The sequence below is a fragment of the Triticum dicoccoides genome, chromosome 1B, assembly GCF_002162155.2.
Source record: "Triticum dicoccoides isolate Atlit2015 ecotype Zavitan chromosome 1B, WEW_v2.0, whole genome shotgun sequence".
Classification (NCBI taxonomy): domain Eukaryota; kingdom Viridiplantae; phylum Streptophyta; class Magnoliopsida; order Poales; family Poaceae; genus Triticum; species Triticum dicoccoides.
This window is the reverse complement of record NC_041381.1, coordinates 472,765,318-472,777,689: the sequence shown is the minus strand read 5'-3', so window position 1 is coordinate 472,777,689 and position 12,372 is coordinate 472,765,318. Positions and strand designations below refer to the sequence as shown.

The 12,372-nt window shown below is 45.6% G+C and overlaps 1 protein-coding gene across 1 annotated transcript; it reads right to left on the bottom strand.

The window, feature by feature from the left end:
• Positions 1-2,210: 2,210 nt before the first annotated feature.
• On the bottom strand, positions 2,211-11,252 carry LOC119342062 (protein ALTERED PHOSPHATE STARVATION RESPONSE 1-like). The gene is made up of 4 exons (XM_037613905.1): positions 9,874-11,252; positions 5,841-6,016; positions 4,259-4,482; positions 2,211-3,224 (listed from the first exon to the last, which is right to left on the bottom strand). The coding sequence occupies exons 1-4, from the start codon at positions 11,048-11,050 to the stop codon at positions 2,429-2,431; spliced, it is 2,373 nt and encodes a 790-aa protein (XP_037469802.1). The 5' UTR covers positions 11,051-11,252; the 3' UTR covers positions 2,211-2,428.
• Positions 11,253-12,372: the final 1,120 nt, after the last annotated feature.

Here is a 12,372-nt window from a genome sequence, read left to right as displayed (position 1 = left end):
ATTGGAATTTCCAAAAACTGTATCTTTTTAAAAATAATTATTGGGATTACAAAAAGTGTTCACGTTTTAAAAAATGTTTGGATTTGCACAAATTTTTGCATTATTCAAAAAATCTTTGAAATTTCCAATTCGCAATTTGATATAAAAAGTGAAAATATCCGGAAAAAAAGTTTGAGATGTGCTATTGCAGCGAGTTCTTATATCTTTGCGCTGCTGAGCAGTCGTCAGCAAGGTCTTGAGTTTGATTCCTTCCAAGTGCGCCACTTTTTAGGATGTTTTAAGTCGCACTATGCGCTACAACACAACTGGCTTCGGTCCTCCTAGAGTCCCAGGGGCAAGCTAATCACGGTCCCTGTGAGTCGTTCGCTATTGGACGCAATGAGCGTTCAATAGGAGCTCCCGTGTGCATCAGAGCTATGTCTCGCTTATAGCGAGACGTATGCTCCCCCTAACCTCAGGTGCGGCATGACCGGCCCGGCCCACTACTGTAGAAGTTCATTTGGGCCGGTCTTATCTATGTGGGTAATTTGTCATGTTTTCACTGTTTGGGTTGACACTTTTTCGTTTTCTTTGTTTTATTTCAGTTTTTTAGTATCTTCACCGGCTCTCTTTGGTTTTTCTTTTTTTTTCATTATAGTTCGGTTTTCTTTGTTTTCTAATGGTTTAGTTGGGGTTTTTTTATTTGTTATATGTCAGGTTTTTCCTTTGGTTCTTCAAAAAAAATTGTTTTACGTTTGCTGGTTTTATTTACACAATAGCTATTTTTAAGTGTACATGTAAATCATTTTATTGATACACATTGAAAATTTCTCAAATACATGATGTACATTTTTATTTTAATAAATGTTTTAACATTTTGTTGAATACACGGGCATCATTTTTTCAGATAAATGTTGACATTTGTTTGATGGAATAAACATTGTTAAAACTACGTGAAAAATTTAGTACATTATACAAAGAAATGTCAGAAACATTCTTTTGCAACGTGGGAACATGTATTTAAAATGCCACCTACTATTTTTTAATGGTATTAAACTTTTTTTATACTATGCAAAACAATTTTTACATAGTATACACATTTTTCAAAAAGTTCTCATACATTTTCTTGAATGACAGAAACATATTTTCATTACAGCAAGCAGTCTTTTGAAATCTATCAATATATTTTAAATTACAGCAGCATTTTTTATGCTATGTTACCATTCTTTAAATCTAGTTTTTCAAAATAGTAATTAAAAAATAAGTTTTTAAAATATATTAATTTCAAATATAAATTAAGGGAGGGGGGAGAAACTATTGTGACGTCACCATGATGTCACTGTGATAACCCATGTCCCTACTGGTTGGCCGAGCACCAGTTTCGTGTAGCAAGATTGCCTTCTACCTTGCTGGGAGCTCCTAATCGGTGTTGTAAACATCGGTTGTCGATACTGGTGCTCACGCGCGCATGATCGTGGGCTAACCTATTTAGAAGATCGCTCGATTGCATCTTGCTAGTTTCCCCCTAGTCACTCGATCGCATTGGACCGGTCGTGGTTGACCGGTCAACCATTGACTTTTAAAAAGAAACGTAAGAAATAAAAATAAAATTTCACAAAAAGTCAAAAAAGAAGTTCGTGAATTTAAAAATGTTCACAGATTTCAAACAAAGTGCACAAACTTAAAAAAGTTCATGTATTTGAGGAAAAAACAAAGTGCACAAATTTAAAAATGTTCACAGATCTCTATGCCTTTTCATCGCAAAAAAGAAAAGGTCTACTTGTCTTTCTCTGGTGGTATGAAGAGGGGAAACTAAACGAAATAAATCAGGGTGGACTTGATTGGGAGATACTCCACCTAGCGGACTTGCCAAGCAGTTTAAAAGACTGGAACCCCTAAAAAAAGCTAACAGAATGGAGCAATATCAACTCCTCACATGTTGAGGATCCATTCTGCTTCTCACGCGAGACTCTTGCTTTCCCCTTTCTCCACAAGAGGCGAGGCGAAGGAGGCCAGGGTTTCTCTTGCGATGTCGGACAGCAAGCCTGGGGGCTCTCTCCTCCGTCTGCCTGCTCAGCAACAGAAGGCTCGGGGAGCCCCGGGGTTTCGCTCCGGTCAGTACATACGGATAGGCTATGGTTTGGTGGGGCGTCACCGTGGTGCATGCGCTGCGTCTCTGCCGGACGTGTCTTCCCGCCGGCCCTCTGCCGTTCTTGGTTTTGTTCAGCAAATGAAACAACTCCCAGGCGATGCCCTTTTGATCTAAAAGAATAACTTCCCACGACGATCCAAATGAATAACAAAACGGCTACAATGCCTAACTGTTCCCATCTTAAGAGATACTTCTACACATACCGCAAAAAAAAGGCTAGGGAGACAATACAGGCATTACAATATTCTGACGGGGGTTTTAGCTAGCACCCTAACAACTCCTGTACATGTTCTTGATCTAGTTGTTACCACTACCTTGATCCTGCATGAGTGCATTCAGTCTCAGCTTTGAATGCATATCGGCAGTAGCATGGGAGAAGTCGGTCAGGGCACGGAACAGCTCCGGCAGGTGCGCTCTCAGGATCGATAGGGATTTCTCCCGCACTTGCTTCGACAGCTTGTTATGGGCTTCGACCTCGTTATCCAGCTTGCTTTTCAAGCTTTCCACGGCGAATCTCTTCTCTGAGATGGCATCCTTCTGGCTTGTCCCCTCGCCGCTCTCCGGATCATCAAATGTCCTGCGCTGTCCATGCTTGTGATACCACTCCTCGAACGCCCGAGCCTTCCGCACGTATTCCTTGTGGATTTGTTCACAAGCCTCTTTCTTCTTCAACTCCTCGTCTTGAACACCTAGTATGGTTTCCAGGACCGCCCGAAAACTAACGATGGCATGCCTGGCAAGATCATCCGGCAGCTTGGCTAGTTGCTCATTCCATGCTTGGAGGAGAGCCTTCACAGGAGGTTGCTGCACCCTTGGTGGCGATGCTACTTTCTCCTTTAAGCTGCTCTCTATAGGTATAAGGTTCAATTTCAACCAGCTGTAGAGAGCATTTATGTACTCCTTCTGATAGCTCATGAGATCACTAAAGTTTGTGTTCCACTTGTCTACAATATCATGCAGCTGACGCGTGTGGCTGTGGTGATGCGCACTTGTTTCGATGCTGGAATCAGAAATGTCAACTGACTTGAGATCCAACACAGTTTTCAGCTGATTTGCATGATGCATGTGCATATCTTCCCACATTTTTGCCAGCCTGAAAAGAGAGCGCCAAATTAAGCTTGTAAAGTTTAGCAGCCATGTTATTTGGCTTATTACAAGTAATTAAACTAAACAGAAGTGGTTGTGATGAAAAATATTATAACCATGCTAAATTGGAAAATATTGTTGATGCACTGGCCAAAGCTCAATTATACATAACTGACTGTAGCTACTGAACTGGAAAAGGCTATCTACATATACTAACTAGAGGGTCCTTTCAAGCCACCATGATTAATTCTAGTGGAAAGTAAATCTAATCCGTTGAACAAAGGCAATACAAACCGTTCTGATTTATGTGGGACGATCAAGTCCTGCCCCGATGTAGGAGTCCGACCAGTTTCCAGCACATTATTTGTACACAACTCACTTACATGTGTCATGTCTCTAAAGAAACTGATCCAGGAAAAGGCCACTAGGCGTACTGGGATGCATGAGCGTGTCATTGGCAGACGGAAGGTAAAACAAGAGGTTAATTGGGAGAGGAACAGCCAGTACCAGCCTGATGAGTTACTATTGTAATCGAATCATGCAGGAACATAATGCACGCAAAATGTTAATCACAAATTTGTCTAAGAAATATAAGTCTCTCTTTCACCATAAGGAAAACCAAGGAAACCATTACATATTTTAATAACAATAATGTGAACATGTTTTAGTTAAATTTGCTACTTTGCATTGCCAATAAATCCGAAGCCACGCGCCCATGACAAAAGTATAATAACATGCATATAATTACAAAAGGAAAAGCGAGATGCACACGAACGGCAGCCTAATAACAAATCGATTTGAGGAGTATAATTTCATTTTTGCCATACAACTGACAAAGAATAACTATTACATGCTTAAATGATAATATTTCAAATACCCGTAACTATGTTTATGCTACTCTGCCGTTTTCACGGTTTCACCATATGTCCTAGTCTCATCATGCACACTGACCAGAAATGAATTAAATCTAAGGGCGAGTTAATGAGAAAAGTAGTGGCATCTGATGCACGACAAAAAAAAAGCATTATGCATCTAAATTACCTATCAGCAAGGTCCAGAAGTTTTGGATAAAGTTGATTATCACGGAGATGCTGAATCTCTGAGACAGTTGAATCCATTGATTGCATATCAACTATGTATCTTGTATGCAAATGGGTTACAGCAGCTTTAGTTTTCTCCAGAACATCAACAGCAGCATTGTTTCTCTTTTGTCTATTTAACAAAGCAACCTTCCGCTGATACTCAAGCTTCATAATCTCACCAGTCTGTGCAATTGAAACATATAAGCTGTATTAGAGGGTAGCAGGTAAAAATTGAGAACTAAACGGACAACATGAACTGGTGCAGTATGCTATTGATCTTTAGCTGACTTCGCAGTTCAGGCTTGTTTTAATTCAGAAAAGATTTCTCACAGCACATACCAACTGCTGGATATTGACAGCTTTATTGTCTTAAAACATGTAGACTAACTACTCCTACCATAGTTGTGAGGTGCTTCTATGCTAGTTCAAACAAAAGCTCCATGACAGAAAAAACTAGGTATATCCATCAACTTCGCCTGCTCCATGTCGTAATCAAACACATTAATACAAAAAAAAAGACTCGGCTAATCACAACAATATGTTTCAAGAAATATAGGCTTGTCCTAACAAAATAACCATTGCAGCAAAAAATGCACGTAACACTAGGGGACTAGGGGGAACGCCATGTATGTTGCATTACACCCGGATTTGCAACAATACCCACTTAACACCAGGTTGAACCTGAAATTTTACACATTGCATCAAGCCCTATTTCACCGTGTTGTCCCTAAAAGAACCCGCATGTGGGTCCCACAGATATGTGAAATGAGAATCTGGCTCCACAGTTAGGGCTTGTCTTCTATCCTCCTCTCATCGATTCATCATCAAAAAACCTCTCTTACTGGTGGGCCTCAAACTTGGAAGCTAGCGACCTTACAGAGGCAAAAAGAATGATCTGGTGAAATGACCAGTTGCACTACAGAAAACACAATTCTTCATCTACAAAATGTCCAAGTCCAAGTTCTGGATATCTGCTTCGCTCGCGCACATCTTATTCATTGACAACAATCACAGATATGGTGTCTTATTTGGAGGGGCCACGTCTTGGAAATGGCTTCGAGCTCTACCACCACCATGATAAAGAAACCAGGGAGGGGATGCATGGCATGACACAGCCTGGGGCGAGGGGGTGGAGAATGGAAGAGATGCAGCATGCTCAGTGCCATCGCAATCACCATGTCCAGTGGGAGCACGTAGAATAAATATATGACATGTGAGGCATATGCCACCCATCAATATCTTCATTTTCTACCCTAATAAAGAGCATAAAAATCAGAACATCTTTCCTCAAGAAAAATTACCGAATACTTCTGGGGACGTGACCAGACAGAATTCTGCATGTGGTTGATGTGGATTGATAGGTATTATTTGATGTATAAGGTGGTAGATTATTTGTCTCTACAACTCTTTTGTACTTCAGAAAGAAGGCTAGAAGTATCATCTTAGCCAACATTGGTTGTTTCAGTAAATCATCATAAACTTAATTAAAAACTACTTCAGAACATAAAAGCTCAAATTAGTAATAATCAAAAAAACGTCACCTTCACTTCGTCATACAGCTTTTTCTCCCAGGCTAAAATTTTGTCTATGACAGTTGCCAGCGTCTCCTCTTCATCATTTTCAAATTCATCCTTCCCATCATCACCATTTTGCATGCTTCTGAAGGATCTATTCCATGTTATTATTTTCATAACTCTCGCAGAATGATCAATATGCCCTGTCAAACATAGTAGTCTTGATTAAAAGAAAGTTGAAGAAATAGTTATTTTACACTCACCTCCTTAAAGAACTGCAGACTAGATATTGCAGAAAACTATCTCACATTAAAATGATTTCCAATGGCCAAAGTAACCTATAAGCACATGATGTACCAAGACTGGACGGGGCTAATAGTGTTATTACTAATCAACTGACGAAATTCTCTGCATGACATTGAAATGGTTTAACTAGTCTCATCACTTGCACTTCAGAAATTAATCAGCATGTTACAGAAATGAGTGCTTGGCCCATGATACTAACCAGTAATATTTTGAAACTTACATAACATTGCCATCTAGTCTAGTCTAGTCTAGCGACAGTAGTGCTCTATTTGGCTCTTTTTCCTCTTTGTTTTCTTCGCTTTGGCCAAATTACATTCAAAATTTTGGTGAACTCATCTGGTGAGTGCTTGAATGTCTCTCCTCGAAGCAGATCAAAAACCACCTCTACAACCAATCGATTAACTTTGACTAATCTTTATTCTAAGATCAGCAACTCCTCGGCATCCCTCCCACGAATTGTTTTACATGGATCCCCATGTCCCTTCCACAAGAGAATTCCTTATTTGGCTCTTTCTTAAAATCTGCTTCCCTTTTTGGCCCAAAATTAAATTTTCTTACCTTTTTGACACTTAAACTTTATTTTGTTCCCTCAATGACATTTCCATCTCCTTTAGTCACTAACAATGTGAAGTGTGAGGTGAAAAGACCTTTTTGCCCCTAGTGCACTATGTGACTGTCCAGGATATGCAAGTAAAAAAGAAATCACTGATTTTTTGAAATATGTTCACTAACGTTTTGCATATATATGCACTTCAATAAAAAAAATCCCTTAGCTAAACTGATCCGTGCATACAGAAGATGTAGAAAACATCTGCACGACTTACATTATCATACCTATGATAAGTACAATTTATCACGTTCAAAGTACTCTGACACATACTCCTAAATCTTCTAACTAACACACTATTAAAACTATAAGTACACATAACAAATCCTCCAAACAAGTAGTAAAGTGCGCGCACCGGCGGCTATACACCACGTGCACGGCACGCAAACGAGGACGACGAGAGCGGCCGAGAGTCACAGCCGCAGATGCCAACGCCACGGCCACCAACCACTGCATCGCAGCAGTCGCACTTGCTGGCAGCCAAGATGCACCAACGCCTTCGCCAGCTAGCACAGCTAGCTACCTAAGCCCAGCTGGCTCCATCCCTTTTGATCGATCAAAGCTAGCACAGCTAGCTACGTAGCCCGGCGAGTTGCACACTACACAACTCCTATGCCTTCTTTTAGCTACCGTGGTGTAGTGACACCAGTCCCATACGGACACATACATACACGCACATGTATGGGATGCTACTGTCGTGTTTAACACCAACAAAAACGACCGGGACATGCGAGCAGCACTGGAACACGCTCATGGGCACATGCCGTTCCATGGATGCCGAGGTCGACGATCCGTCACCCTCCACCCCGCCATGAGCAGCAGCAGCATCGACCCGGGGTGGGAAATAGGGAGAGAAGTTCGGTCATGGGGTTTCTTCTTCTTTTTGCATGTGAGCTAAAGCAGGGGTAAAAAAGACTTTTTGAGTTGCACCTGACTGTTAGTGGCCAAAAGTGATGGAAATGTCATTAAGGGAATAAAATGAAGGTTAGGTGTCAAAAAGGGAAGAAATAATTTTGTAGGGCCAAAAAGGGAAGTATATTTTAAGAAAGGGTCAAATAAGGAATTCTCTCCCCTTCCACAGCCTCTCATTTTCCACCAATCACCACCATCGGACAAGGCAGCAGGCAGCAGCAGCAGCAGACAACCAGGCCAATTCTGTTTGTCGCTCTTGAGTAAGTCCAAGACAGTCCAATGGGACACAATTTGTATGTCAGGACAGCAAGTCTGGTTGAGTGTGGCAGCAAGGGCACGACGCGGGCTGGGGCAGAGCCCTGTTGAGCACGGAGGAAAAGGCTAACCCAAATGATATTTTTTTACCTTAGCAATACATGAGCATCCAGCTAGTGTATCCACAATCTCTAGCTCTTTTAAGAATTTTCATGTTTGTTTACATATATAGTTTTGGCCTGGGAATGCATGAACAATTGAACAGGAGGATACACAAAGACATCCTCTTACAACAAAACATACAATAAGCTGTAACAGCTAGGTTAGGATCTCTCATATACAAGCTGATGTAAGTTTAGATGTAAAGGGGGGAATAAGGAACTAACATGAACCAATGTTGTGTTCCTAATGTAACAGAAGGCAGAATTGGTAAGATAATCCTCTCTCCGTTCCAGAATATAAGGTGTATTAGTTTTTTCAAAAGTCAAGCCTGTGCATGATTGACCAAGTTTTCAGGAAAAAGTATAAATATCTACAATACCAAATTTGTATCAACATCATGAACAGTTTTTCCATATTTTATTTATTTTGTATTGTAGATGTTGATATTTTATTATATAATCTTCGCCAAACGTAAATATGTTAACTTTCACGAAAATTGATGCAACTTATATTCTGGAACGGAGGGAGTAGCATCAACAGGACCTCAAAGAGAAAAAAATCGTCTGCCCAACTCTTTGAACCCAAAAGAGGGCAAAGGCAAACCTACTGGTGCCTACCAAACATTGGGGACCTAACTTGATTCATAAGGAAATATACAACATTAACATAATAACATGTGCATTTGGAATGTCAAGTTCAAACCAATAGTGCTTAATTCTGAATGATTGCCTGCTAAATTGCTAACAGGGTGTGTAATAAATTTTTACCATCCTCGATTAAAATAGCAAGTCCATATAAATTTGAGTTGTTAAGCATAAAACTAGATGATAACTTTGTTCCTACTTTTACTTTTATGGTTATAATGCCGTAGATTCTTCCATGATAATGAATCTGCAATTTTTCACCTCATATTCATTATTTCAAACATAGATGGTGCTGGTCTGCTGGATATGAACTGAAGTTAGATCAAGACAAGACAAAGACAAGACTTTCCTGAGCATTGAACAAGAAAAAGTTTCAGATCCCATACATCACTCTCGTTGGCTCCTCTGTTGTCAATTTCTTCACTTGACCATATACCATTTTTGTTACTGTCAGCACATTTTCCATAAGATATGCCTCTGATACTAACCAAAAATGCAACATTTATATTCTTAACACTTCAAATTTTAAATTGAACAGGTTCCAAGAATGGCATTTACTCCCTCCGTTCCTAAATATAAGACGTTTTGGCAGTTCAAGGAACAGAGGAAGTAGATGCTAATTCCCATATGAAATAGAAATGCCATGTGTCATCCAATGCGCGCATTAGAGACACATAAGCATGATTCATAAAGACACAAAAGTGTTTCACATACGACATTTTGTTGCACGGTCCGGCCACGGTTGCTAATTTGGCCTCCTGTGTAGACGACGCGATTTGGGATGTCGTACCAAAATGTACATCAATTGTCGTATGCGTAGCAACGTTCTATCGATATATCTGTTTACTTATAGTCAAAGCAAACAATCATGCCATGCAAACCAATAATTGTACCCGAGAACCACTTTTACCAGTTAAAGATGAACTCTTATACCAATAGCTTGCTAGCAGCTACAGGAACACCCCGTGCATCGGCATGTGGACAAGGCCAGCTCATTCTACTTCTCTAGCAACCCCACAACCAGCACCAGTTTTGGACCTCTCTCACCATCAAAGAATCCATCACATCACTATCGCCATCACAAAATATGATCAAACAACAAGCAGCACAAAGCCAACCACTTAAGTGTAAAACATCCAAAATTGCAACTAAGGAGGAGAATCAAGCTACTGACCTCTAGTGTCGGCGAAATTGGAATGGTAGTGCATCCTGTTCGCCTCCAGCGCCTTGGAAACCTCCCCGGCGCTCTCTGACGCCTTCAAGAACCTATCGTCGATCTCCGCAAGCACCTGCAGCAGGTCTACGCGTGGCACCTCGGCGGGGACAACCTTCCCCGCCTTCCCCCAGCCACCGACCACCGTGACCGGCGGCGCGGACTCAGTGTGCTGGTGGTGCACAGACTTATTCTTCCCCTTCCCCTTCCCCTTGCCCTTCTTCTTCTTGGACTGTCCAGGAGCCTTTGGCGGAAGCGACGGAGGCGGTGTGACCATCTCCGGCGTGCGCGGCTCCTCCTCATCATACTCCTCCCGTGGCGGCACAACCGCTTGCGGAGGGGGCGAGGAGGGAGGGCGCGGTGGCGAGGCAGGAACGTACTTCTCGTCCTCCGGCTCCGGGATGATCTCTTCGTCCTCGGTGGCAATAGATGCCATCCCCTCTTCCATGGAGAAGAAGTAATCCCACGTGTCAACTCCGGTCTTGGGGTCAAGCGGGGGCGGGGGCGGGGGAGGGGGAGGCGGCGGTGGCTGGGGGGTGACCGGCGTCTCCGGAGGCGGCGGCGAGACGGGCGGCGCCTGCTGGCGATGGCGCAGCCTCCGGCGGCGGTCATCGAGACGGGCATCGTCCTCCTCGTCTTCCTCCTCTTCCATGTCCGCCTCATCGTCCTCCTCCCTAATGGAGTCGCCGTGGAGCATGGCGGGGCCCCTCCCCCTGGCCACGTCCTTGGGCGGCATGGGCATGCTCATGGAGCGGTGGATCTTGGCCGGGGAGGGCGAGAACTCCGGCAGCGGCGGCGGGGGCGGGGGCAGCGAGTCGAGGGGCGGCGGCGGCGGCATTACCTCCTCCACCGCCGCGTCCGCGGAAGCCACGGCCGCGGCCCCCGACTTGGGCGCGCCGGCCCCGCCTGCCGAGAGCCTGGCTGCCTTGGACGACTCCGCGGCGGGCGGCGGCGGCACCCCTTCCCCGTGCGCGAACTCGGAGAGCGCGGCGCCCGTGTCCCGCAGCGAGAAGGCGTAGGCGGAGTGCGCGGCGGCGAAGGCGTTGCGCGCCGCCACGGCCGCCTTCATGAACTGGCGGCGCTCCTTGCAGCGCGCCACGGCCTCCTCGTTCTCGATCCGCGACTGCGCGCACCCCATCTCGCCGTCCCCACTCTCCGCTCCACCCCCCACTCCTCACTCCTCACTCTTCACCGCATTGCCAGCAGCGAGCGAGCCAACCAAACCCCAGGCAGGCAGGCGCGGCAGGGCGAGTGGATCTAGGAATACTGGTTTGTTGGTTGCGGTGTTGGTGCCCGTCCCGAGGCGCGGCAGCGAGCGGGGAGCGAGCGGAGCGGGCGAGGGGCACGGTGCCGGTGGGGGTTTAACGTCCGGTCCACCACCACCACCCTCCCGGCCCGCTGACACGCCGATCCACGCTTGACGCCTGCCCCGCACGTCAGTGGGTAGGTGGTGTGGACCGTTGTCAGTGGTGCGTGCCCTGGCCCTGGACCTGCCCCGCGCCGCGCGTGCCGTGTTTGTGTTTGTCCTCTCCGGCATGGGGGTCGGGGCCGCGGCCCGGCCTGGGCATAGGCGGTAAGGTGAAACGTAAATACCTGGAAACTTCGGGGGATGGGGGTGGGCTTTTTTCACCGTGTCGAGTCACCTGTGCGTGTGCCTTTTCCAACTTTTCGTTTGTTCCGCTGCTTTTCGGGGGCGCTGTCCCGCGGCGGGGCCGGCGTGTCACCGATGATGGATGGATGGGAGGGGCTGCGATCCCTGTGGCCTTCTGCCCGTGAGGCTACCACGTGGGGCGCGTAGCTTCCTGACCCCACACGTCGGGGGGCACGTTTGAAGTTTCGCTCGCTCTTTTGTCTTTGATTTTTTGAAGAAAGGAGGTGAGAGCGGGGGAGGGTCGCGGGAAGGTCCAACAACTCCAACGGCTCGCCGGGACGGACAGCGCGACCGGCAAACTGAATGCGTGGAATGGTGGGTAGCCGTCGACGACCAGCGGACACTACTGTGGTGGCGGCAAGCCCCTGGCGAGGGTCGCGCGCCCCTTTTCTTATAGTCCTTGAGCGTAGCTGGCCTGTGGTGCTCAACAACACGGCCAACGATTTGACGAAGGATCCAATATTTGAGGAACCCTAATTTATCTTCCAACGCAGTAGAAACGCCTTTTCAGGGATGTGTTTGCTTGGGCTGCAACTTCTTCGGTCCATGTTGCTATCAAAATCCAGCCTTTGGCTGCCGTGTGGTGTTCTCTCGTCGTCACGGCCTCACGGGCGGTGTATGCCGGGGCAGCGGCCCCGGATCCTTGTTGTGCATCGGGACGGCGGTCTCGGGCAGCGGTGCGGCGGCAACTCCATGAGGCAGGGTTGCAGCTTGTCATGGCTTGGGTGGCAACCCTGGGCTGCAGGGATGTGGTGCGCTGCCGTGTGGTGTTCTCTCGTCGTCACGGGCGGTGTATGCCGGGGCAGCGG

Coding starts and splice junctions, on each gene's coding strand:
- LOC119342062 (XM_037613905.1), bottom strand. CDS start 11,050: ATGGGGTGCGCGCAGTCGCGGATCGAGAACGAGGAGGCCGTGGCGCGC. Junction 6,017..9,873: donor CAATTTCGCCGACACTAGAG/GTCAGTAGCTTG, acceptor TATGTTTGACAG/GGCATATTGATCATTCTGCG. Junction 4,483..5,840: donor AGCTGTATGACGAAGTGAAG/GTGACGTTTTTT, acceptor TCAATTGCACAG/ACTGGTGAGATTATGAAGCT.